Source organism: Panthera onca, chromosome A3 (genome assembly GCF_046562875.1).
Source record: "Panthera onca isolate mPanOnc1 chromosome A3, mPanOnc1 haplotype 2, whole genome shotgun sequence".
Taxonomy (NCBI): domain Eukaryota; kingdom Metazoa; phylum Chordata; class Mammalia; order Carnivora; family Felidae; genus Panthera; species Panthera onca.
In genome coordinates, this window is record NC_138341.1 from 100,573,360 (window position 1) to 100,600,742 (window position 27,383).

The following is a 27,383-nucleotide window of genomic DNA, read 5'->3' on the forward strand; positions in this document are numbered from 1 at the left end:
GGTAAATCTAAAAGCAAAATATTCCCCAGCAACAATAAAAAGTGAAATGAACTTAGTGGAAAACTATGGCCCCAAAGCAATTGTTGACCAAACAGAAGAAATCAGTCTATGAAAATCATAATTGAATATGAATGTCTATAATTCTGCTAATTAGACATACACATTCAATTGTCCAGTGTTTATTCGTGTACCAAAATTAAAATAAAATCATTTTAATATAAGCAAAACCACCCTGAAAGGTTTTTCTTAAGATGTTTACATTTTAGTCCATATTTAGAGCAGCAAAAATATATCAGAAAGGAAAAGACTCTATTTAATTTTTCTAAAACTTTTCATTTTAGGGAGGGCTCCCTAATTATGAAAAACCTAATATCTACTAGGTTCAAAGGAGATGGACAAATAGTGGAAGTATGTGAAAAATAGTTTCATTTCTTAAAACATATACAGAACAATAAATTACTCATTACCTCTAGAAAAAAGGACTAGTTACCTTCAAAGTTCTTTACCATTTGGCATGCCTGTTCCCCTTCCCTTAAATAAATCAGTTATTCATTTGAACCTGCCTTCTACTCATTTGTCAAATAAATATTCACAGTTAGAGTTAAGAGCCTTCAAAATTCCAATGCTATTGGAACTAATCAATAATGAAAATAATATGATTTTTGGTTAATTTTTTAATACACATAGTTCAAAAATTAAAAAAACCTAAGTGTTTCTACTATGATCTTATAAGTATCCTTCTAACATGCTCGTATTTTTTTAATAAGCTTGTTACCACTACCTTGCTGTGTTAAACTTTAGAAAACGTTGAGATTCCAAAGGCCGGCCTACAAACCAAATGGCATCCCCGCTTTGGCAGGCTGAGCGCCTCATTTTGGCTTCTCTCACTCCCTCTAGCGTTCGCAAAGCTCATCTGTCTGATTATCCAGTTACCTCACTGAACAAGAGCTCGGCTAAGTCCTGCCCATCTATGACATCACCCCTTCTTCAACCACTGCGAGGTGAAGCTTTAACTTCAGACTTGGAGGTGGGCTGTGTGCAGTAAACTGGAATGCTCTCCCTCACTCACTCCTCAGTGTAGGAGTGATCCGAAGCAGGACAAGCTCTGCCTGCAGCTGCTGTTGGCTTTGTGTGGACTGGACGCGGAGCTTGGGAGAGGGGGGAGGGTTATTACTCCAGTTCACAGTCAGTGGAATTACAGCTATAGCGGCAGTATACATGGGATTGCTTTTTCTCGTCTTCCTGGTAAGTGTTTCCCATGTTTTTCCTTAAGATTGTCCCAGAAAGTTTGCTTGGTTTTACTCTGTAGACAGAAATGAGTTGGTACTGTGAGGCATCCAAATATGAACGTTTGCTCTGTCACCAGTAAGAGCAAAATATGTGTGTGCGAGCCAGCAAGGAAAAATTGGGCTAGACAAATGCAAGAAGTTTCTTAAAACCTTCTTTCATTCAAAAGTAATAACTAATAGCTATTTTCTGCCTTGTATAGTTGCTATTTGTATAAGAGCCTTATGGAAAACATTAGGTTGGAAAGTTAAACGTTATATATTGAAGAATACAAGGCAGATTTTTTTTCACAGAGAGGAAAGCAAAAGGTCTTGCTAACTTGGTGTGTACTGTATGTGTGGTATGATCACCAATTGCTGTTTTTACAACTGTGAAAGAAAATCAATAATCCCTCTGCCCATGAGTACGCAGTACATGAAAAGCATACATCTTGCTCACAGCTAGCTGAGCTACTCCCGGAGACTTCTGTGCCTCTGTAAGGATTAACAGCTACACCTAGATTTTAAAGCTTGCACTGCTATCCTGCCAGAGCTGCTTCAAGCATTTCAGGCTTGCAAATCTCAACTAGTGACTTCAGCTCAGAGGAGGGGGAGACTTTCTTCCAAACCATACCCCCGCTCCAGGAGAATGCCAAAATCCATTGCTTGGGCAAATGTAGTATGTGACTAGCATAGTAATTGGCAAAGCCTACTCAGAAAAACTAACAAAGCTCAGCGTGGAAGCGGTGCCTGATGTATGCAGTGAGTTCGGGGTGGCAAGAGGAACAAAAATTAGTAGAGCCCTCATCAAGTGGGATGCGCAGAGTATCCACTCACTTGCAACTTACAAGAGCAAAATTTTATATTGAAAGAAATGCTTTCATACAGCAAAGCTTCCAAACAGTAGTTAAATATATCTTCTAAAAAAATGTTTTTTTTTTTTCCCAGTGAATTAGGTCTGAAACAAAATGGTTGCATAGAGGTAAAAAGTGCAACAGGCCTATATTTTCTCAACATCTGGGGGTTGATATTTGATTGATTATTTTATCTATTTATTTAAAATAAAAAAAAAAGCCTTGATATTTGCCAATTATGGAACCAAATCCTCTAATGGCTTTAACAATTAGCTATTTTAAATTTTCTTAAATCTATCTGTTCTAAAATGCACATATATGTTATTTTATTAGCAGGAAACAACATGAATAAATTAGCCACTAGAAAAGTGCTTCAGATGTAGCAATGCCTTTCATTTATCCCGAACCGCATACAAATATCCTGACTAGCTTGAAACATAAAGAATTAATTTGTCTGTTTTAAGACAGAACCATTTATGCTTGCCCCAAAGTGACAGATGATTGATTGATACTCATCTCTTCTGAAATGAGTAAAGAAAGAAATCCATCCTTTAAAAGTACCACAAAATATTAATACTACCATTACTACCAATATTAATAATAACATACCAGGATTTAGTCTCTAAGAAGATTAAATCAGAGACATTCTACTTAGTTTGCAAATATGTGTGTACACAACACATATACATATACACACACTTTCACACGTACATATGTTTATTAGCCTGAAATAAAAAACAAGGTTACAAAAACGTGATTGTATGAATTTAAGTAGGAAAATCTCATCCATTTTTTTTTAATAGAGCACTGCCAAAACACATCAAATCCAGGAATCAGCAAAGATATTATTGAATGAATAAACATAATGAATTCATTAATCTTGCTCTTGTTAATACTAACCATCAGTTATTAATTGGGCTTTTCATTTCTCTGCACCCCCTTTTAAATCAATTTTGATTAGGTTCAAATGCCTAACTCAACACTCCTTAAACATTAAAGCTTGTGAAATACATAACTGGGCAACAAATAAAGTTTTTACAAAAAGAAGAACAACAGTAAGAAAATTTGTCATAACTGAATGTAGCCGCAAAATAGAAGGTATGTTTCTTTTGCTTTCAAGTGTTAATTAAGGAGCCTCCAATTCTATCAAAACTTTTTCAGAGCTAAATGAAGCGGTGTGAAATAAATTTGGTTGAAATCTTGTGGCTGTCAGACTTTGTTAGCAAGCTATTAATTATCTTTACCCCAGTTTCTTCTCTAGACTATATTGCCCAATCAAATAGAAACTCCAATTATGTTCAGCATCTCCTGCCTAGGGACACCAGACCCTAATGAACACTCAGTGTCTCCAGATGAAAAATACAATTATCAGCTTTAAACATGCAAGTGCACTGCAGAGAGATTCGTCTGTGCTTTTCTTGGCCACACACCCTAAGGCTTCCTCCTCTTTCTGGATTATTTTGAGCAATTTAAAACCCTACAAAAATCAGTAGCAGAGAACTTGCCTTGTATTAACCTTATATGAATGTTTTTTCTTCCTGCTTTTTATTTTTGATGTTATACCAATACTAAATTAAATCTGGTCAGTTAAAGAAAAATTTCAGTGGATCTTAACTTTTCCCCCCTTTATTAAGGTGGGTGGGCTGCATAACAAAGAATGTGATTAATGGCAAGATGCAGAGCTAACTTAAAAATTCTGAATTAAATCACCTTAAATATTTTTATTCAGTCAGTGTATTTATAGCATTATAAATAATTGTTGAAAGTCAAATGAAGACTACCATAAATGACATCGATGAGGGAAATGAAATTCAGTAATTTTTCAAAGGTTGTAATTTCTTCCCTCCTTTTCCGTTCAGTCCCCTTTCCCTCCCACCCCCCACCTTTTGCCCTAGAGGCCTTCACTGTTCTTCTCAACGGGAGGCTTTGTTGTAATTAAACCAGAGAAAAACTGGCCGGCAGCAGCCAACATCTGACTTGCGGCTTCTGAAAGCACTGTTCTGGTAGAGTGTACCACCCCCCAGTGGGCAAAAACTCTACAGTAAATCTCTCAGCAATATTAATTCTCAAAACTGCCTTTTCCTATTCAGAGCATAAAAACGGCTGTTTGTCGACTTCTTCTAACATTCCACCATTTCAGAACTTATCATAAGTCAACAACCCAATTTCCAACGAGACGGTTTGTAAATGTCTTCTGGAAAAAAGCCTTCTTCCTCTTAAGAATCAATATAGGAATATACATTTCAGAAAGCATTTTCCAGTTTCAAACTGCAAATCAACATCACTAAATTTGGTGAGACATGACACCAAAAAAGAGTTTGGAAAGCCATGTTTACATTGCATAGAAGAGCAGGTTTCAGCACTTTGATTTGTCTATTGACAAGAACTCCAGAGAAAACAGATTTTAAGTAAAAGAGGAATGAAATATAATGTAAGCAGCACCTAAAGTTGCATTTGTTTTGCATATGCATTATCTTTTTCCTAGACTCAAAATTAAATGTCAGGAATGTATAAAAAGCTCTCTCCAGGTATTAGTCTCCTTAAATGAGAGGAGAGAGAAATTGCTCTCACTTGATGAGACAATGACAGCTTTTGTTCTTTATTCTTTCACTTTTCATGTGCACAAGTTACCGTGGCAACTTTGAAAAGAAAACCCACAGACCACATTTGGTTAAATACTATTTTTAAAAAGTGTGCCACTGGACTGTGGATTGATCAGTTTATGTGTTGTTGATTTTCTTCCTCTTCATTTGCTTTACATCAGTAATACCCTACTCTGAAACGAAAAAAAAAAAAAAAGTGTTTTATGATTTGAGATGTTCTCACCAACGAGCACAGTGCTTGGCGCACAGTAGACCCAAACATTTGTTGTATTAGTGTATAGAAACTTGAATACTAGAAATTTAAAGCACATCTACCAAACTGTACTCACAACTCTGAAAAAGGAGCTTTAAAGTTTGCAATGGGAAAACATTTGTGATTTTAATAGGTACAGTTTTAAGTGCAATTGCTCAAAGGTCAATGCAAACGTAAAACATGTTCCCTGCCCCAAGCCCTCTTCTGCTCACATTTACCTCCCTCTAAATTCATGTCTTACTCATTCACACAAGTCTTGGTTCTCCAATTCATTTGATCTGGATTTAAATATGACAAAAGGAAAAAGCATTCACTATGATGAAAGATAACATCCTAGTTTGCCTTTTTCTTTTAAGGATGCTTGATTTAACTTTAAAAACCAAAATAAATGAAGCAGAATTGGATTTACTTATCACAAGCCTATGGAGAGAAAAGAACCAATAACATAAAAGGACAAAGTAAAAATCCTTTGCTTTGGAACTTTTATCCTCAGTTTTACATAAATAAAACACAACGTCTTCAGACTAGAAAATAGTCTAGATAAAACCAAGTCTGAAAAGGCACGGTTGCTTCTCTGCTGCTCAGCAAACCCTTCAGACTTCATGGCTCTCAAGAGGGGACTTAGAGGTCCTTCTGCTTGCCTGGCATTAAACAAAAGAATTGGAACTTTCCTGAAATCTGATGATCGTGGAAAATTTAACTACCAGTCAGGCTGCTTAGAAAGCATTTTGCTGTCACTATCAACTAACCTGATGTACTCCAGTTGTTCAGTTTAACCGTATATGTAGCTTATTTTAAATACCATTTGTCTTTACAAAGACTTGGCATTCACAGGTTGATCATTTTGTTGTGCTTTCAAAAAACATTTTAAGCCTTCATAAATAAATTACTTTCCAAAACTCTATGATTATATAAATTCCAATTTACCTAGAAATACTCACAGACTTGGGTAAGTCCGATTAAGCATGTGCTTTCTTCAACCTCAAGGTTTTATTTAAATAATAACACAATTAACTTGGATTAAAAATTCTTTTAGATTTAAAAAAAATTTTTTAAGCTCCCATTAAGATAGGATTATGTGAAGAAAATCATTAAAAAGAATCTTTACTAAAATCTCAAAAAACTCTGTACTCAATATAAGATTTTTTGAAAATAAGCCATGATTTCAAATCAATTTAAATTAAAGGCAACAAATAAAGGATTTAGGAAGTTACCAACATATAATCTTAATCTAAGTGATCAAAACATGAGAATACCTTCTCATTTCAAACATTCCTACCTCTAACATATTGTAGTAGCAGGGAAGAAATCATATAAACATGTACATTGCCCCAAATCCTTGACTGTATGTAAATACCAGTTTTCTATTCAGATAAAACTTCTTAAATTATATTAATTTTCTTAAAATATCTCAAAAAGATAGTATCCTTACTATTTAATACTTTCTTACATCATAGAACTAAACTGGAGGCTTTTCACAGACCTGATGATTACATTATAAATGCAATTTTCTTTTAACTCCACAATTTTTCTGTATTAGAAGAAACTGAAGAGAAAGATCCCTGTTAAAAATCTGATTTATCCGTGAGGTGATTATGTTGTTCTTTTTGTCACAGTTTTAAATGCTATATGCTTAGTAATGATTCCATTAAAAAATAGTTTTAAAACATTTCTTTGAGTAACCAGAGGTCCATTTATGTTTTTCCCCAAGTTACCCCAATAACAATATTTTTCTAAAAGATGGATTACTTTTTGTTCAGAAGTAATGGCCTCTTTTCCAGTCTATGCAGACATAAAGACTTCTGAAGTTGATGTTGTGGAAACCTGGTCATAGTGTCCATACCAGTGGAGCTCATTTTTCTTGTTACCATTCACAATCAACTACAGTTTCTCTATGTGCGCGACTCTGTAGAACCAGCTCAGAAAAAGGAAAGTGTAAGCACTGGGGGCAGCATCGCTTATTTTAGATAGATTATTATAGCCTTTAATATGCAAAGCAAAACAAAACAAAATTGTCTATCACTATAGTTTCAAATTTAAAAGGGAAGGGAAGGAAAAGATATAAAACATAAACTATAAAACACAATCAAACACAAATTGAACTGTTCTGAGGTTAAGTAAAAGGAGAAGGAATTTGTGAGGGAATCTTCATTTCTAAGAGTATTCTCTCCAGAGAAAGGTGCTTTTTATTTTTGCCTTTAGTTTTAATGCAACTTGGGGTGAAGAGAAATGACATTTTACAAGAATTTAATGAGATTTAAGGCTTTCTGTTAATCCCACATTATTACCACTATTGTACTAATGGCAATGTGAGTTTGCCTATCAAACAGAGCAAAGGAAGCAGTTTTACAGATGTAAAACCAGAAAAATAAACAAATTATTCTTCTTTTCACACCATTTTAGGTTTCTTTTTTTTTTTTCTTCTGGGTTAAAAAGGTGAAAATCAATACATATTCTTAGAGCTTGATTTCATAACACATTTAAATACAAGCTTTATCACTAGTTATCATTATGAGCATCTTGGACATACTCTAGGCTAACCTGACTTGAGGAACAATCGGTTCTTAAATCCTCATTCATCAGATTCATCTCCTCAAATATAGAGTGTGTTGTGGCATGTGACAAATGCCTGACTACTGGTAACATTTTAAGCAGGTTCTCATCAGTGATTTTGTATAATAGTTTTTAATTAGTTTCAAATACAATTTAACAAAAGTAATTGTTTCCTAAACTTAAATTAACCACATTATTTTAAATGTTGAATAATTTTCAAGCTCAGAAAACATTTACAGCAGATACTTTTTAAAATAACTTTGTAATCATAATTTCAACAACTTGGTTTTTCATTTTCATATTCCACAAAAGCAAAAGTTTTCAAGAAAATACACCATTGAAATTCAACAATAATGAGCAAAGCCCTAAATGCATCACAGTAAAACCCCACTTTAAACAAATAAGTCATTTAAACTTTCCTTTGTGGGCACTTTGCAATATCCACTAGAGACTACTTTATCCATCTGCAAACTGCTATTTTTGTTTCAAGTTGCTTAAATAATAAATTAAATGAATCTGTAATTTTTTTAAGTCTCCTTCTGTTAACGCATTCTATGATATGGTTGGTATTTCGTGGCAAACTAAAAGAAACTGAATTTTCAAGTAGAACCAGAAACACAAATTTTGGCCTTAACATTCACTGCCAGTAGCATTTGAATTCTGGAACAGATGCTATCCTTGTTGGATGCTAGGTAATTACTAGGGGAGAAGCAAATTATTTCTACTGTAAGTCCTTAATTTCAGGGTCAAATATTTCCATGACACCCTAATGTTCCCTACATATACAGAAAGCCTCTGAGTAGGTCATCCTGCATAAAAGATACTGATGCTACATACTTCCCCACCTCCACCCCAAAAAATCTTCATGGATATTAGATAATGGACAAAGCAGTCATCATTAAAATCACTGGTTTCTTTGGTGAAGCCTTAAGTCTTCTTTCAGAAATGACAAATAAACTTACTGGAAATTGGCATGTTCATGTTTGAATCTAGAGAGAAATGCCTTGTCAGATTTTGTTATGCTTTCTGAATGGTCATTATAAGGAGATAGATTGACATAGTGTCCTTTCTTTTCCAAATACAGATTTTTCAAGTTCAGTTTGCTAAAAGAAAATTAAAATTATATTCCCCTAAAAAACTAATAGTAACCTGAACTTCTATGCTACCTTTTGGCCAAGAATACCTGAGTAACTAGAGTTCCGAGATCATCAACTAGTCCTCAGAAATACCTCTAAGGAGAAAGGAGATGAGGTTCACATTCTACAATTGGGAAAATTGAGGCCTACAGGAAGAATTAAACAGGGCACCGAAGAAATCAAAAGAAAAGATTTAAAGCAAACTCCTTTCAATTCTTTAAATTGTAGATTGTATGACTTTGTAAAACCATGTTCAGAAATCTCTTAAAAGTTACCATGGCATTTCTGTCAAAATCCTTGTTACGTATTTGCTCACCTCTTTGTTGTACACTTGTTTTCTTCTTTTCAAACGTTTTATCATTTTATATCTAAGATTTAAAAGAGAACTTCTAAAGATTGACCTGACATGAATTCAAAAGCCATGGAAGGCACTTACTGGTTCTTGAATGACGCTTTGCTTCTGTGTTTAATTCAAAGTGACATTAACAGTTAACAGTAGAAATTATCTGTTTGGTGACAATCTCAACTTCAGCTCCTACTTTATTTGTATAGCAAAATTGCGAAGTAAAAAACAAACAGGTCATCTTATCCTTTTCACCAACTACTATGATGAAAGATTTCTTGCTTAAAGAAAGAACTGTTAAGTTTAAATTTCTAGGAAATCTCTCATATTAAAAGTTCATTATTAATAGTTTATTAAAACCTTTGCTTTCACAGGAGATGCTCATACCCAGTATATTTTAAGGAAGAGAAATGTAAAGGAAATCTAGTATGCTTCCTTTTTTTTTTTTCCCCCATGAAGAATATTTGAATTAAGTTTCTATACCTCTTAAAAAAGAATACCTGTTCTTGTATAACGTGACTGCACCAGATATTCTGAGAAAGCAGCAAGAAGCAAAAGCTGGAAATAGCTATTTCACAGCAGGTAATCATACCTCAGGATATAGCTACTGTACAAAGTTTATACTTGGATAATCCTGTATAGGAATAAAGGTGGGGGGTAAATGACTGAAAAACCTATTACTATACAGGTCTTAGCATCATGAATGGCTTTCTTCATGAGGATCTGAAGTTACTATCTCTGACCACATTGCACAGAAGAGCCAATAAGAATTTCAAAGAGAGCAATTTCTACTAAGGGAATTAAGCTACACAAAAGGAACCTTCACACAGAAACTCTATCAGAAAAAAAAAAAAAAAGTACATAGGAAGCCATGTGTTCTACATAGTAACAGGAAGCTGAATTGTTTCTGGTCCCTACTTTAATGAGCTTGCCCACCATGCTGAACTGCAGCTGGAATGTTCATTGACAACAGCGAGCCTGATCTGGAGGTGTGTGCGGCATAGGATTACTTGAATAAACAGTGAAGAACATTTCCAAGGACTGAACAAGAATTTTTAATTCCCAGCCCCTCATCAGGAAAATAATATATGTGCATTGGATTTTCACTCACGCAAAATTTATTCACATCGTTAAATAAGGTAGGAAAAATATTAAAGTGTTTTATTTTCATGCCTGAAATTATAGAGGCTAATTAATATGTAAAGGTACAGAAGAGCTCATATTACACAGTAGATTAGTACAAATCTATAATTCTCCAGCCATGGGGAAAGTCGAACCATATCCTAGATTAGAACTTGAAGAAAAATAAATGCATTGTGAAACATATTATGAAAGAGAACATAATGAAAAGTTTGCACAAAGCCATTAAGCCATGTAGTGTGAAACATTAAAAAAGGGAAAAGAGTGACCTAGGTTAATATGAAATGGAATTTTCCACTTAGGTTAGCTGGATGTATTAGCTGTGTATTTTTTTCCTCCCTTAAAATAGATTAAAAAGATTCCTTCTGATTTTCTTGTTAGAAATACCAATGAAACAATTCTTAATATTAATAATCAAAGAAAAATAACATCAATAATCAAAACAAATGAATGGCTTTAGTAGGATTCAGGTCTTAAGAGGTATTTAACTGACTATTCCTTTGAATATTAAGAGGATAGATTTTTTTTTTACTACACATTTCTATACATGTACAGTCTACCTAAGAAGTAGACATCAAATTTTGATTTTTAAAAACAGTAACATTATCTTTAAGTACAGTAAATCATATTCCTATGTTTCAATTCATTATTAATGTTAAGAAAAAATTAGAAAATTGAGTAGCTTGGTCAGTGACTGGCTATAGAACTGATATCAAACATTATGAAAGTGCTTTAGAATTCTCAGTAAAACTTTTATATTTAACATTTCAAAAGCAAATGGACTTGGGACATGATATTCTTTAATTAAATACTACAAACATTTAAGGTAAAGAGATTATAGGATGGTGTTCATTGTAAGCTAGCAATAAACCCTAAGCATGCAAAAAAAATTAAAAAGCTGAAAGTGATTACACATTTTAGTTTCCACATATATTTTGAACACTATTTTAAGTATCACAACCTGACTGTTTTCTGTCTTTCTTTTAACTCACTCCATTTTAGGGCTCTGACAGTACCGTGTACAAAGACCTCAACAGTGCTGACCATGATCAGCCCAGCCTGGAGCATCTTCCTCATCTGGACTAAAATTGGGCTGTTCCTTCAGGTGGCACCTCTCTTAGTTATGGCTAAATCCTGCCCATCTGTATGCCGTTGTGATGCAGGTTTCATTTACTGTAATGATCGCTTTCTGACATCCATTCCAACAGGAATACCAGAGGATGCTACAACACTCTACCTTCAGAACAACCAAATAAATAACGCTGGAATTCCTTCAGATTTGAAAAACTTGCTAAAAGTAGAAAGAATATACCTATACCACAACAGTTTAGATGAATTTCCTACCAACCTACCAAAGTATGTAAAAGAGTTACATTTGCAAGAAAATAACATAAGGACTATCACTTATGATTCACTTTCAAAAATTCCCTATCTGGAAGAATTACATTTAGATGATAACTCTGTCTCTGCTGTTAGCATTGAAGAAGGGGCATTCCGAGACAGCAACTATCTCCGACTGCTTTTCCTGTCCCGTAATCACCTCAGCACAATCCCTTGGGGTTTGCCCAGGACTATAGAAGAACTACGCTTGGATGATAATCGCATATCCACTATTTCATCACCATCTCTTCAAGGTCTCACTAGCCTAAAACGCCTGGTTCTGGATGGAAACCTATTGAACAACCATGGTTTAGGTGATAAAGTTTTCTTCAACCTAGTCAACTTAACAGAACTGTCATTGGTGCGGAATTCCCTGACTGCTGCACCAGTAAACCTTCCAGGCACAAACCTGAGGAAGCTTTATCTTCAAGATAACCACATCAATCGGGTGCCCCCAAATGCTTTTTCTTATCTAAGGCAGCTGTATCGACTCGACATGTCCAATAACAACCTAAGTAATTTACCTCAGGGTATCTTTGATGATTTGGACAATATAACCCAACTGATTCTTCGCAACAATCCCTGGTATTGTGGGTGCAAAATGAAATGGGTACGTGACTGGTTACAGTCACTACCTATGAAGGTCAATGTGCGTGGGCTTATGTGCCAAGCCCCAGAAAAAGTTCGGGGGATGGCTATCAAGGACCTTAATGCGGAACTGTTCGATTGTAAGGACAGTGCAGTGGTAAGCACCATTCAGATAACCACTGCAATACCTAACACAGTATATCCTGCTCAAGGACAGTGGCCAGCTCCAGTGACCAAACAACCAGACATTAAGAACCCCAAGCTCACTAAAGATCAGCGAACCACAGGGAGTCCAGCAAGAAAAACAATTATAATTACTGTGAAATCTGTCACCTCTGACACGATTCATATCTCTTGGAAACTTGTCCTACCTATGACTGCTTTAAGACTCAGCTGGCTCAAACTGGGCCATAGCCCAGCATTTGGATCTATAACAGAAACAATCGTAACAGGGGAACGCAATGAATACTTAGTCACAGCCCTGGAGCCTGATTCGCCATATCGAGTCTGCATGGTTCCCATGGAAACCAGTAACCTCTACCTATTTGATGAAGCCCCTGTTTGTATTGAGACTGAAACTGCACCCCTTCGAATGTACAACCCTACAACCACCCTTAATCGAGAGCAAGAGAAAGAACCTTACAAAAACCCCAATTTACCGTTGGCTGCCATCATTGGTGGGGCTGTGGCCCTGGTCACCATTGCCCTTCTTGCTTTAGTGTGCTGGTACGTTCATAGGAACGGATCACTCTTCTCAAGGAACTGTGCGTACAGCAAAGGGAGGAGAAGAAAGGATGACTATGCGGAAGCTGGCACTAAGAAGGACAACTCCATCCTGGAAATCAGGGAGACTTCTTTTCAGATGTTACCAATAAGCAATGAACCAATCTCAAAGGAGGAATTTGTAATACACACCATATTTCCTCCTAATGGAATGAATCTGTACAAAAACAATCACAGTGAAAGCAGTAGTAACCGAAGCTACAGAGACAGTGGTATTCCAGACTCAGATCACTCACACTCATGATGCTGGAGGCCTTGTAGCTGACTGTGTTTCGGTTTTTTTAAACCTAAGGGAGATGATGGTAGGAACCCTGTTCTACTGCAAAACACTGGAAAAAAAGACTGAAAAAAGCAATGTACTGTACATTTGCCATATAATTTATATTTAAGAACTTTTTATTAAAAGTTTCAAATTTCAGGTTACTGCTGCGATTGATGTAGTAGAGATGCCTGAACACAAGTCTATATTTTAGTATTTTTTAGTAATTTGTACTGTATTTTCCTTGCAAATATTGAAGTTATAAACCATTTACTTTGTGTTCTACTGAGTAAGATGACTTGTTGACTGTGAAAGTGAATTTTCTTGCTGTGTTGAACAATCAGGACTGAGTTCACATGAGATCCTTGTAGTATAAGCACAGGCCATTTTTCACTTTGGTATTAATGAAATGTAAAAAAAGAAAACCTGGCTGAATGAGAAAACTTAAAGTTCAAAAAATAGTTATGAAAGAATGTTCCAACTATTAAATTTGTATTATCCCAGTGGTATTCAATAAATTAAAATATGTGACGTAATGGGCAATATCAAACTTGCTGCATATTTCCATTTTTACTCTAAGCAAATTAGATACTTTTAAGAAAATACGCATATCTTCTGAACAGAATACATCCGCTGGCATAAAGGAGTGTGAAGTCTGCTGTTAAAACCACTGTTAACAAAGCTTTGAGAATAAAGGACTTCACAAAATGAATAATGTAAGAGCACTCTTAAGTTAGGGGGGAATTTATACTTAGGAAAATATGAAATCTTAGACTCTGATAGTGTAATGACACAAACACCAGAATTGCATTTTGGTTTTGCCTATACCATCCTGATTTTTGAAAAGTGAATTCTAAAGATATAATTGTTAATGTTTATAATGTTTTTATCATAAATGATATCAAAAGAGAAACATACATATTTAAAAAGGTAGTGTACCCATAAGCAATTCCCCTCAACAATGCAGAGAAAGTAGTACTTTAAAAAAGGGAGAATTTAAAAGAAAAATAACTACTAGAAATCAAATTTAGATCTGGTTTATATGAAATGTTTTAACACTGTACATAAAAGTTCAATTTACCTTCACAATGATCAAGAATACTGCCCATTACTGTCACAGTTTTCCACATATTACATAATGAACTTGTAACATTTCTTTCTAGCTTCCTACTGAATTGTGAGCTATTACTTGTTTAAAAACCACATCATTTTTCTGTTGCCATGATTTTTATTTTTCCAACAAAAAACCAAAGTGCATTGTACGCCCTTTGGCCAGTCTTGTATGTGCCTTGATCCAATGCTACATGTATTCAGCTTTTAAAACTCGACAAATTTTTCATACTTCCTTAAATATGAAAAATTATCGTCTTATTGCTGAATAAAACAAGAAAAAAGTACAAAATAATCGTGCTTGCTTTTTCGGGATTATGTTACTATCACTAAAGTAGCAAATTGCCCAGCACATTATTCCTAAGCACCCCCATGTATTTTTCTAGGCATAAAAATAAACGTTGACTACAAATAAAAATATATATATAGCAATATCTCGAGCTTGTGTATCATTTAACTTTAAAGAGTTCAGTGTTTCATGAACAAATTAACTTTCTATCATTCTTTTGGAATACTATTATTTTGCTTATTCACTCCAAAGATGGAAAACTTCAGAAGTGGTTCTGTGATCTTTCAGTCTTTTTTACGTTGCTGCCATTGTCCTTACTGATACTTTTTAAAATGGTCTTTGAAAAACTAATATTTTTTTTAATAGCTTTTTGGTAGTATGAGTTGGCATTACAGGATTTGAAATCTCAGATCTATCACTTACTAGGTATGTAATTAAAAGCAAACCACTTTCTCATCTCTTACATGAGATGATATGTATGGAAACTGCGCAATGTTCAACCAAATTAAGTTACTACTATTATGATCAAGAAAGTTTACCATGTGTTTCCAGAGGTTTGTTAGATATTTCTGCTTTTGCTAGTCCACTGACAAACATCTCCAGCGGCCTGTGAAATGTTATTTATTATTCATTTGCCATCTACATATGTTTCCCAATAAGTTTATCTCTTTTGACTTCTTGTTATGAAGAATACCTGTTTTCTAGGAATAACTTAGCAAAGACTCATGTGATTAACCTTAAATATAGGGAACGTTTTGTGAAGGAAGTTTGACTTTTGCTTCCAGAGGTTTTAAGTAGTTCAGCTACAGTGCTGCCAGAAAGGATGATTCCATTATATCGCTATAAACCTATGAGTTTATAATAAGCCAAAAGCCAAAAGATTATATTGACTAATTTCCAATTAGTGCATCTTTCATGAGCACAGGAAATTTTATGTGTGTTCTAATACATGCATTTTAATTATTTTACCTGGGATAAATCAGAAACGGGTTTTATATCAGGAAATATAAATAGCAACAACAGTGTAAAAGTTTATTCTTTTCCTAGGTCTATGAAACCCAAATGCTTTGCTGAACAAATATATATATGTATCTCCTTTTAATAAAATGATAAAATACAAATATCTACCTTAAAGGGCACTAAATTTATTATAAATACATATGCATATATCCCAAACAAATGTTCACAATTTTTACTGATCAGGCACTAACAGAAAATTGTAGGAAAAAGAAAAATCCCATCCTGAATATACAACTTATAGATTTAACAAGAATACTATTGAGGAAGCTACCAAAAAAAAAAAAAAAAAAAAAAAGAGGGAAAAATCACTCCCTTGCTGAATGTTTGACAAAAATCAAAAACTGTTTTTGGATGCAGCCACTTGTAACTGCATTAAATCACTGTATTTACACTCTCATTCCCTATTAAAAACAACACTGTTCTCTATCTTTCAGCAAGGCCTATTTATTAAAAGTATTCCCCTGTGCCAAATGAACTAGTAAAAAAACTTTGCTTTACTAACTACAGTTTCTGAGTAAAGCACATTTTATAGCTATATGCCAACATGACAGTTTTCCTGAGGAATCCAAAGAGACCCATATGCTTTAAAGCACCTGAGTCGTGGGTGTTCAAGGAACCAATCTATCACTGAATTCACTTTAATATTAGCTCATCTGCTGCTGAAAACAATAGTGGCATTTAAAGTTCTAATTCCTTTCTCCTACTTAGCATGATTAGCAAATCCTAATTTAGCATAGTCTTAGAATTAAAACTATTGTGTTTTGTTTTTGGACCTTTGGTTAAATTAGCAAAAAATAACTCATGCTTATCAATCACTTTGATAAGAACTTCAAAGTTCTCTACAAATAATCTCAACAGCCAACGACCTATATGGAATGATTTCTACATTATAAATAGCAGAAGCATTGGCTTCAAGAAGTATCCTGTCTAGAGGATGTAAGGCATAAACATATAATCTAATGAAAGTCTACTGTAACTGCAGTATAGGAAAATAACTATCTATCTGGATGGATTAAAGAAGATCTCATGAAGGAGGTAAAATGAGGGCTGGAATTGAAGGATAAGAAAATATTTAAAGAGAAAACAAGAAGAGTAGATACTGGCCATGTAGAGAAAATGGTGAACAGTCATGGAGATAGGAAAACAGGGACAATGTTTCTCAATGCCAGCTTTGGTCACAATCACTTGGGGAAGCTTTTATTAAGATAACCAGGCTTCAATATAGATCAACTAAATTTAAATCTCTCAGATTAAGGTTGGGCATTTAAAGTTTTCTTTAATTCCAGGGGTGCCTGGGTGACTTAGTTGGTTAAGTGTCTGACTTTGGCTCAGGTCATCATCTCACGGTTTGTGGGTTCAAGCCCCACATAGGGCTCTGTGCTGACAGCTCAGAGCCTGAAGCCTGCTTTGGATTCTGTGTCTCCCTCTCTCTCTCTGCCCCTCCCCTGCTTGTGCTTTGTCTGTCTCTCTCTCTCTCTCTCTCTCTCTCTCTCTCTCTCTCTCCCTCTCTCTCTCTCTCAAAAATAAATAAACATTAAAAAACAATTTTTTTAAGTTTTCTTTAATTCCAAAAGTGATTCTGATGCAACTGAGGATTACGGATTTTGGAGGTATTTGGGGAAAGGCCAATAGGTCTGCTGAAATACAAGGTTCATAAAGGAGTTAAGGCTGGAAAAGCTTTTTTATGTAAGCAGTGTGTTGAATTCCAGCTAAGAAGTCTGGATGATATGCTTTGGCAATGGTTTCTGGGCAGCTATGTAAACAATTAGTGTACTTTAGGGACATATTGTAGAAATAAGGAATATTGAATGAAGAATGAATGAGAAGAAAGAAACGGAGAGTAAGAGGACAAGGTAGAAGGACATGCAGTATTGCAGGCAAGAGAAAACAAGGGCCTAACCAGTGGAATGGGATTTAAAAACAGAAAAAAAAAAGTATAATTCAAAGATACAGGAAAGGTAGAATTCCTAGGAATTAGGAACTGAGGAAGGAATGAAAATTGAAGGTGATGACTTTTAGCCAGGTAAGTAGAATGTTGGTAAGGCACTTAATGATGAAAACTACTAGAAAAAAATCTCAAAGTTTTTTGTACATTTTAGGTTTGAACAGGTGACCATATGCACAGTATAGACTTACACTGGCTAGTGACCCAGCTTAGATGATAAATTATAATTGCATTAGGTTTTAAAATACTTCTATGTTATCCATCTGGAAATGTCTATTGGTAAGTTGGAAACGAGGGTATGGGAAGAGATCCGCAACAGTCTAACACATTATTACTAAAGGTGAGAGGGTAGAAGACAGCAGCAACAGAAGTGAGCTGAGGGAGGGAAAAGAGATGAGCCACAGGGACACCCACCCTTTATGGGGACAGAAGACAGAGAGCAGTCAAAAAAACAAAAACAAAAGCCAAAAAGGGGCAATTAAAAAGGAGGAAAATCATCACAAGGAGAATATTATAAAATCAAGGAACTACAAATATTAAAAAAGGAGGATGTCAAAAGGTAGTCTGGAATTTAGATTTGGAAGAGGACACTGTTTAAAATAGAAAAGGAGGAGATAGCCAGGGATTTTGAAGCAGTGTCAGCAGAGTAAAGAGGTAAAAGCCTCTAGGATATTGACAGGATAATGGGAGATAAAACAGAAACAGTGATCAGGACTACTCTTTAAGAAGTCTTGAGGGTGAAGGGATCAAGATAGATAAGGAAAGGAAGTGAATACCAAGGGGAATATTTACTGTCCTTAGGAATAAGATGGCGTATAGAGATAAGAATCTACAGTGAGAACAGGGAGCATATTTGATAGAAGAAAACTGGGATGCAGGAGAGGTGTGGTCCAAGTCATGCTGTGAGTCTAAGATGACTGAAGTAAAAGTGTGACTGAGAAGCTGCAGTTTTTGAAGAGTTACCAGCAAGGAGGACAAAGTTACGGAGAGAGTGGGGAAAGGGTTGGAAAGAGGGTAAGGTTTGTAAGACAGGTCCTAAGGAAGATGGGGAAATGTCCCCGAGATGAAGAGGAGGGAGATGATGATGGGATTAGGTGATACAGATATAAAAAAAAGGACTTCCTAAGAAAGGGTTTTTGAGTAATGGTGACAGAAACATATTCAGGAAGTGATCTTTCAGGGACAGAGAAAAAAAAAAAATTTTGAAAGTCCCTTCCTATATTCTACACCCCTCCCCTACCAAACTTTCATCAAATAGTGACAGGGAAGGTATAATCCTCAGGGAACAGATGTCAATTAATTCAAGGTCATGGAAAGAATGGTAAGAAAAATGTCAGATACAGAGGGAGTTAGAACCCAAAAGTGGAAGACTGCAGTAGGCCCAGGGGAAGCAGTTAAGAGATGGGCCCAAAAGGAATTCAAATTCCCAGATGGAAAGACACACAAAACAGAAAAATAGAGCAGAGGAGGGCCTTGCACTTAGGACTCCAGCAGATGATCACAGTTAAAAGGATGTTGGTCATGAGAAGTTAGTAGAAACTCCTGTTCTAAACAGTATACACATTCTGAACAGGTGAAAGAAAAAGAAATAGAATAACCAAATTAACCTTGCTCTATTCTTTGAACATCAAAACAGAATGAAATCTAATTTTATCTCAAAATATAGACTGAAGAAGTATTTCTACTTTTATCAGTCTTTCCCACAAGTATCAAAGGTAACTCCTGGAGAACAGGTAAGCAAATCACATTATGAATCCCTCCCACTTCCTACCCCCACCTCCTTCTCATTTTTATATTATTTGGGTGAAATGAGATTAGAAATGAACTTTAGAACTGACTTGACAGTTTTCTGTTTTGGTTTTTTTTTTCCTTTTTTTAAAAGGCTTCAAAAGGAAGCATGCAGCCACAGGGGTGGGGAAGTTGGGGATAATGGGATTTTACAGACTGATTGTGTGCACACATAAAAGAAGCACTTCTTTTTCAAGGCCAGCTGGCTGGGGCAGGGAGGAGGTGAGGGATAGTCTAGGAAACTACTACCCAAACTAATTACCCTTCTGAATATACATCATGGCTCTGATAACTGTGACATTACAAAGCTGAGGCTAGTTCATACCAGTGCTGTATTGAAAGGGCATGGAATCACTGCCACATTTTAATTTCCTAGATGTGAAGAGCAATGTTGATAAAAAGGAAAAAAAAAAAAAAAAACAGTAAAGATTAAGTAAAACAAAAATCTAACAAAATTCTCTTAAAAATATGTTCTAAAAACATTAGCAATGTCTCACACATACAGTGGGCTTAATGAATTTTTGGGATACTGTTTGTTAAGGACTTTGTCAAGCACAGTGCTAAGTATTTTATATATTTTAATCTCATTTAATTCACACAATAACTGTACAGATAATTTCTATCCACATTTTTCAGATGAGTAAATTAAGGCTTTGAAAGGTAATGAGATATTTTATTCATTCAATATTAATAATGATTTACTGAGCACTCACTCAATAACTGTGCTTGGAGCTGGGTATGTAGCACTAAACCAAAAAGATATGGAGATTATAGTTGGAGGAGGTGGGGACTCAGATATTAATCTAAAACTGAATGAACGTGAAGTGAAAAGTTCTGACAGAAGCCATGAAGGAGAAAAATATGGTGCTATGAATGAGCACAACACAACTTAGATTCAGTGGTAAGGGAAAGCCTAAGACCTGAGGTATAAAGAGTAAGCTATGTGAAGAATAAGGTAAAGAGTGTTCTGAGCACAGGAAAGGGGTGTATTAAAGTTTCAAGCAGGAAATCAGCTTAGTGAATCTGAAGATTGAAACATATCAGGGGGTTCAAGCTCTGTGAGCAAGACAGAGGTAAGTTCAGTGAGGCAGGCCCAGATCTCAGTATGCAAGGTCTTGCAGGCCAAGGCCAATATAAGGAGTCTGGACTTCATTTTAGTGAATGAAAAAAAAAAAAAACACTGGAGGATTTTTAACCTGGTAGAGGAGAGGGTGAAGGAGGAGGAGAAAGATGTGTGGGGATTATACTATCAGATTTCAATTGCAATAAGGTCACTAGCCATTATATAGAAAATAAGTAATATGGAACAGGATGGTGGTAGTGAGGAGAGAAAGGAAAGATGCCAAATATATTTTAGAGCTGTAATGGAATCGTTCTCAGAGTTATATAGTGAGTGGTGGAACAAGGACTCTGTCTGATCCTGAAGCTTGAGCTCTTAACCACTCTCTTTAAATACATTTCTTAATAACTAAAAAAAGGAATTTGTCCACCCCCAATTATTTCCTTTTACTGAGATAACAACTAGAAGACATTTTTAGGATTAAATCTCAAAACACTTTAATGGTGCAATTGTGCATTTCCCCCCAAGGCTTATGGACCCAGCCCTACAATGCTAAATGATATAACTTCTGGAGGTCAGTAGTTAATGGCTATAAACTACCCAGAAAATAACACTTGTCTTTCTTGTGGCTTTCAATAAACTTAAACTCATAGTTGGCAGAAAAATCTTAATGTCTGAGTTCACTGCAGCACATCTTTATGATTCCTTTGTGTCTTCTAAGAGCCAGAACGGAAGTGCCAAATCACCTAACCTATTTGCCAGGCTTGGTGCTGAATTTGAGAAATATAACCCATGAGTATTACTGCTTTGCCTACAAAGGTAAAGAAATGTCAAGAATTATTTTACAAAAAATTACTGAAAACCATTAATTATCTTTGAATTACTAAAATGTTTTATTCACAGTATACTAATAGACATACTAAATACAGACAAGATATTAGAGATCTACATTTAATTCCATATTCATAGAGTCTCAGAGCTAGCTAGAAGAGATTTCATGAACTTTGGTAATGTGTACTAACAAATTTACTTTTTTCTAAGTTTATTTATTTTGAGAGAAAGAGAGAGAGAGACAGAGAGAGAACATGAGTGGAAGAGGATCTGAGAGAGGAAGAGAATTCCCAGCAGGCTCCAAACTGTCAGCACAGAGCCCAACAAGGGGCTTGAACCTGTGAATCATGAGATCACAACCTGAGCCAAGATCAAGAGTCAGATGCTTCATGGACTGAGCCACCCTGGTGCCCCTGTACTAACAAATTCAAAAGTTAATCTGTTCTTTGTTTTAAAACAATACAAATTCAAAAACAAAAGTTGGTAGTTCAACTGTAACTGGTTTACAGTTTTTAAAAAGTTCAAAATGGAGGGGCACCTGTGTGGGTGAGTCAGTTAAGCTGCCAATTCTTGATTCTGGCTCAGGTCATGATCCCAAAGTCATGGGATCAAGCCTAACATCCTCCGGCTTTGCACTGACAGCATGGAGCTTGCTTGGGATTCTCCCTCTGCCCTTCCCCCCGCCCCCCCCCCCCACCCCACTTCCCTCCCCGCCCCCTCTCCCTCAAAATAAATACATAAATAAAGTTAAAAAAAAATGTCCATAATGGAAAAACAAGGAGCTACTCTACTCTATAAATCACAATATGCTTCTAACTACTTTATTATGAATGGCTCATGGCATTCTCCCTATGAGAGTTAAATGTTCCCTTTACTGTTGTTGTTATTATCTAATATGCTAAATAATTTTATTTATGTGTTATTATCCCTATCAAAATTCAAACTCCATGAAGGCAAGGAACTTTTTTCTCCTGCTCTTTCACCTAAATCCTTCCAACCTGTAGAACTATCTCTAGCAGACACTCAAAAAAAAAAAAAAAAATTGTTAAATGAATGAATAAAAGAATGAATGAGCTTCAAAGGGTTCTATCACTAAGCATCATCTGAGACAATCTTTGTGAAAGCACTTTGTAAACTGTGATCCCTTCTATGATTGTAGAGTATTATCACCATGTACTGAGCACTCCATACCCATTATCTCCTTTACTCCCCAATTCACAAAACACACGTAGGTTCAAACTGATTATGCAACTCACCCAATATCACACAATATAAATGGTAAAATTAAGACTCCAAAAAAATAATTTGATTCCAAATGCAAGGATCTTCACCCTACAACTGTCTTTTTTAGGTTGCTCTCTTCCTTGTGACATGCTGATTGACTCCAAGTATGTAAAACAAAATATACTAAAACACTATTAAATTGTATGTACCGTTGGTATTTGAGATGATGACTAAGAGCACTGTCTTTGAATCAGACAGATCTGGGTTTGCATCTAGTTTCTGCTACTTAGTTGGGGTATGGCCTTCAACAATTTAGCCAATTTTGCCAAGCCTCAGTTTCACCTTCTGTAAAACAGGATAATAGTGTCTCTGTAATCGTAAGGAATAAATTACATATTTCAAATGGAGCACTTAACTCATACTTGACTCTTAGTAAATACCCAGTAAATTTTATTTTCACCTTTGATGATGAAGAAATATTCACCTGTATATGATATTAGAACTATCATTTGAACATAGGGTGACAAAAAAAGTGGAAAGTAAGGAAGCAAGATCAGCAGACTTTCTCTGCATTTCTATTTTCCTCTGAACCGTGAACTGATTGCACAGAAGCAAATACTAACAAAGGCACACCTTTCTTTCTCTCCCCAACACAGGATTGGGCTCCTTAAAACACCTTGCTACCCTTTGGTAAAGGAACAAGTAGGAATGTCAACTGCTAAAAAGTGGAAGAAATAACATTTTTTTAAAAAATATCTGTTATCTTAAAGCTGTTAGAATGGTAATAGTCTTTATAGTTTCCAGAAACCCTATAAAATTTTTTGTTGTAGAAGAACAAATATCTAGATGGTTACTTGTTAAATAAAGTCACACAGTTACTGAAGTGAATCAGTGTAGGAGCACCAGGGACAATGTTTCGGATGAATTAGCCCCTGCTGGTGGGAATCATTTTTATCGGGAAAGAGAGAGTGATAGCAGCCAGATACAGGTCTCAGGAGACTACAGTCTTCTGTTTAAGTGCAACAGCAAACTGCATAATCCTGGCTATCCCCTTCTAGTTGTAAATCTAAATTAGCATGCCCTTGCTCATAAAGGGGAGGCTGGGAGGGAAAAGGAGAGAGAGGTTTTTTCTTTGGTTTAATAAACACGTTTAAACAAGAGATTCTTATTTCCTGGTTTATCAGGTATTGATCTTTTCCAGGTACAGGAATTTACTTAACATGTTTTTTTCAGAAAATTCCTCTTTGAATGTTAACTAATATACTTAAAGGGTTAGGTCTAAAAGAGAAAATTAATTTCAATATTTATTATAGTGTTATAGTATTACCTAGAAGAAATGTGCTGGTTCACAAGCACATTAAACCTTCTCACCTCACCAGACAAATTTCACGAGTTCTATTCCAATTGTTCACCTTTCCTTAGAAATCCCAGACAGAGAGGTAGCAGTAGGGGCCATTAAAACCAATTAACACTTCTCTTTCATTTGGGGACAAATAAGAGAAAAAGAGGAGCAGTTCAAGCTAACTCTTTAATGAATGCATACATTTATAAGTGATTTCAAAGTAAGGGAAAACATTTACTTGTGACAAACTGCACATGTGTAAAATATTTAATGCCCAAATGAAGGCAATTAAGTGTAATTTCTTCTCAAATGTGCACAAAATGCATAAGAATCCGCCAAATATACTATCTTTTAATATTAAGAAATATAGGGTTAAGAATCTCTTTAAAGTATCTGAATCCCTTGCTCTACCTGTAGCCAGTCTATAGCAGATAACAGAGAAACCAATTTGTTTTTTATTTTTATTTTATTTTATTTATTTATTTTTGAGACAGAGAGAGACAGAGCATGAACGGGGGAGGGGCAGAGAGAGAGGGAGACACAGAATCGGAAGCAGGCTCCAGGCTCTGAGCCATCAGCCCAGAGCCCAACGAGGGCTCGAACTCACAGACCGCGAGATGGTGACCTGAGCCGAAGTCAGATGCTTAACCGACTGAGCCACCCAGGCGCCCCACCAATTTGTTCTTTAAAAATCTTTCTGGGACAAGAAATTATATATTTCAGACTCTCTTCTAAAACTTAATGTCCACACTGAAGTGTTTTCATATAGATGTTAAACATAGACATTATTTAATGTAGACATTAAAGTGTTACACAATGACCTTCTAGAAAGCTCCCAGTAGATACTATTCTTTGTGCAAAATACTGTAGAGGTGACAAGATATCAGCATATTCAAACATGTCATTCTTCCATATAGGGTAATAGTTAAGAGCACAGAATTTTGGAGTTGTGCCAACCCAGGTTCAAGCCACACTGGTTCTACCACTTACTAGTAAGGTAACTCAGGGAAAATTACTTAATTTCCCTAAACTTGCCTTTCTTAACTCTACTTTATAGAAGTGGCAAATGAATTTAAACTATGTGTGCTTCACGGCACCTGGGTGGCTCAGTCGGTTAAGTGTCCGACTTCAGCTCAGGCCATGATCTCACTGTTCATGGGTTCGAGCTCCACGTTGGGCTCTGTGCTAACAGCTCAGAGCCTAGAGCCTGCTTCGGATTCTGTGTCTCCCTCTCTCTCTGTCCTTTTCCCACTTGTACTGTCTCTGTCTCTCAAAAAATGAATAAATGTTAAAAAAAATTTGAAGTATATGTGCTTAGTATAGTAGTGCCTGATACATTAGTAAGTACATAGCATTTAATAGCTAAGTAGTTAGCCAAGGACTAATTGTTCAAATTCTGAAATTCTATTTCTTAGATCCAAAGCCACGCTTTCCCACTTGTTCCTTATTTGGCACTGGAAAAATTATTTCACCTCCCTCTACTAATACTAATAAATACACGAAAAATATTAGAAGACGGTTTTGTACATGATAAGTGCTTAAAAAATAATTTTAAAATTACTTCAACAAAGTCACATAAAAGCTGAAATTTAAAGAGCATATCAGAGCAATTTTCTCTTCTGGTATTTGAATGGACTTGCATTAGAAATAAATGAACACTATTAACCCACATCCAGAAATCTTTCCTACATACCAATAGGCAATTACACATAGTACACACTCCCTAGTTTCAGGTTTCCTAGACTTGTCTGATGATACAAATCACCCAGAGACTATGACTGAGCAGGTCTGGGGTGGGGCCTTGGAATCTGTATAATCAGCTTCCCAGGTAAGTGCTACATTGGGCAGGCTCAAAACCCTGCATTAGTTAAAGCTGCACCCAAATGCAGAACCTGGGAAAAATAGCATGCAGTTACACCCAGTGAGCAGACATATTACAAGTACTATGTAATAGAAATGGGTATTTTAAAATGATTTTTTATTAAGCAATTTTGTTGAATATTTATCAGTACCAAATATTCATTAAGCATGTATTACAATTCACAAAACAGTACATGAAAACTCATGAGAAAACTACTACTTAAAAATTAATGTCATCTGGGAAGTGAGAGTGGCAAACAGAAAGGAAGAAAATATATTTGACAAAGATACACATAAATTACGTGTTACCATTTGTCCCTAGGAGTTCAGAAAGTACTGGGGCAAGGGTTTTATTGGTCAAGAGGTCTGGTTCTTCAAGAAGTCTGTTATAGTTATTTATGGCATTGCTGCCATTACTAATGAGCTAAAAATGCTAATGACTGAAGAACATTCAAATAACAAATTCACTGCAAAAATAATTTATTTTTTTAAACGTTTATTTATTATTAAGAGACAGAGAGAGACAGAGCATGAGCATGGGAGGGATAGAGAAAGGAGACACAGAATCCGAAGCAGGCTCCAGGCTCCCAGCTGTCAGCACAGAGCCCGACATGGGGCTCGAACTCACAAACCGCAAGATCATGACCTGAGCCGAAGTCGGACGCTTAACCGACTGGGCCACCCAGGCGCCCCACTGCAAAAATAATTTAAAGGGTATAACCAGTTTCTCCTTGACTCTTCTGAATGTTAGTCTTTAGAAGGTATAGTTGATCTCTCATTAGTAAAAATTAGCACAAACTTGGATCTGCATTTTTTCAAGAAAATAAAAACAAAGCTTCCATTTTCCTAAGTTTCCACACCCACCCCACATATATGCCATGTACGTGCCCAAACTATGAACAACTTCTACAATTGAGGGATCTAGAATCTACATCCTAGTAGAAATACAAGCATAAACAATTTTGTAAGGAAACTCAAGTGCAAGGATGCCAAAAATAGGACCAATGATATTCTACTGCATGAAGAACATTTATATACAGCAAATGTGTATATGTATCAGTATAATAAGTCATTAATTACATTAGGCATGTACATTTTGTGGTCAAGAATTATTGCTGTTTGAGACCCAATGTAGTAAGTGGAGATGTAAAACAGTGAAATCATTAGAGAGTTCTCTGTAATCTCCTCATTACAGAATTGCTAAATACTGCATGAATTTGGAATAAAATGAATTTAAATGCAGTCATTATAGCTATTCAAATATTACTGACCCATAGAAACATTAGTTAAAATAAAGCATCTACTAGGTATTATTTAAAATAGGATCCACGGAAGCAGGCACAACACTTCAGGCTTTTAAGTTATTCACCGCCTCAAGACTTAGGAAAATAAAGGACCACTTAGAACTCCTAACTAGTCCTGAGTGGTCATGACTGAGTGGTGAGATGATAGGTAGATTTTTTTTTCCTTTTAATTTTTTGGTTTTCCAAAGTTCCTAATTAAAAAAAAAAATACTGTATTCTTTTTATGACTAGGGAAATTAATTCTTTCACTCAAGGATATTATCTGAGGGATCAAATTTATTAGTAAGACCATTTAAAAACTCTAAAGAAGCTGTATCATGGTCTCTCTCAAAGAAAATCTGTCATAGGTCTTCTTCATGTTATCCAATAAAAAATAACACAAGAAAAAATAATAATACAAGGGCTGAAATTCCATGTGCTACTTCCAAATGTAGGCCTTCAAAAGGATTGTTC

At 35.5% G+C, this 27,383-nt stretch overlaps 2 protein-coding genes across 4 annotated transcripts in view; one reads left to right on the forward strand and one right to left on the reverse strand.

Moving 5' to 3' along the window:
* Positions 1-27,383, reverse strand: part of MACROD2 (mono-ADP ribosylhydrolase 2) — a 2,034,677-nt gene that overhangs the window by 1,664,838 nt on the left and 342,456 nt on the right. The window lies entirely within an intron of this gene.
* Positions 1,002-14,701, forward strand: FLRT3 (fibronectin leucine rich transmembrane protein 3). Of its 3 annotated transcripts, XM_060611748.3 has the most exons (4): positions 1,003-1,245; positions 3,081-3,217; positions 9,382-10,146; positions 11,150-14,701. In XM_060611748.3, the coding sequence occupies exon 4, from the start codon at positions 11,193-11,195 to the stop codon at positions 13,140-13,142; it is 1,950 nt and encodes a 649-aa protein (XP_060467731.1). In that variant the 5' UTR covers positions 1,003-1,245; positions 3,081-3,217; positions 9,382-10,146; positions 11,150-11,192; the 3' UTR covers positions 13,143-14,701. The 3 variants fall into 3 exon arrangements, with proteins under 3 accessions (XP_060467735.1, XP_060467731.1, XP_060467726.1); XM_060611743.3 differs by lacking the exon at positions 3,081-3,217; XM_060611752.3 differs by lacking the exons at positions 3,081-3,217; positions 9,382-10,146 and having other exon boundaries at positions 1,002-1,245.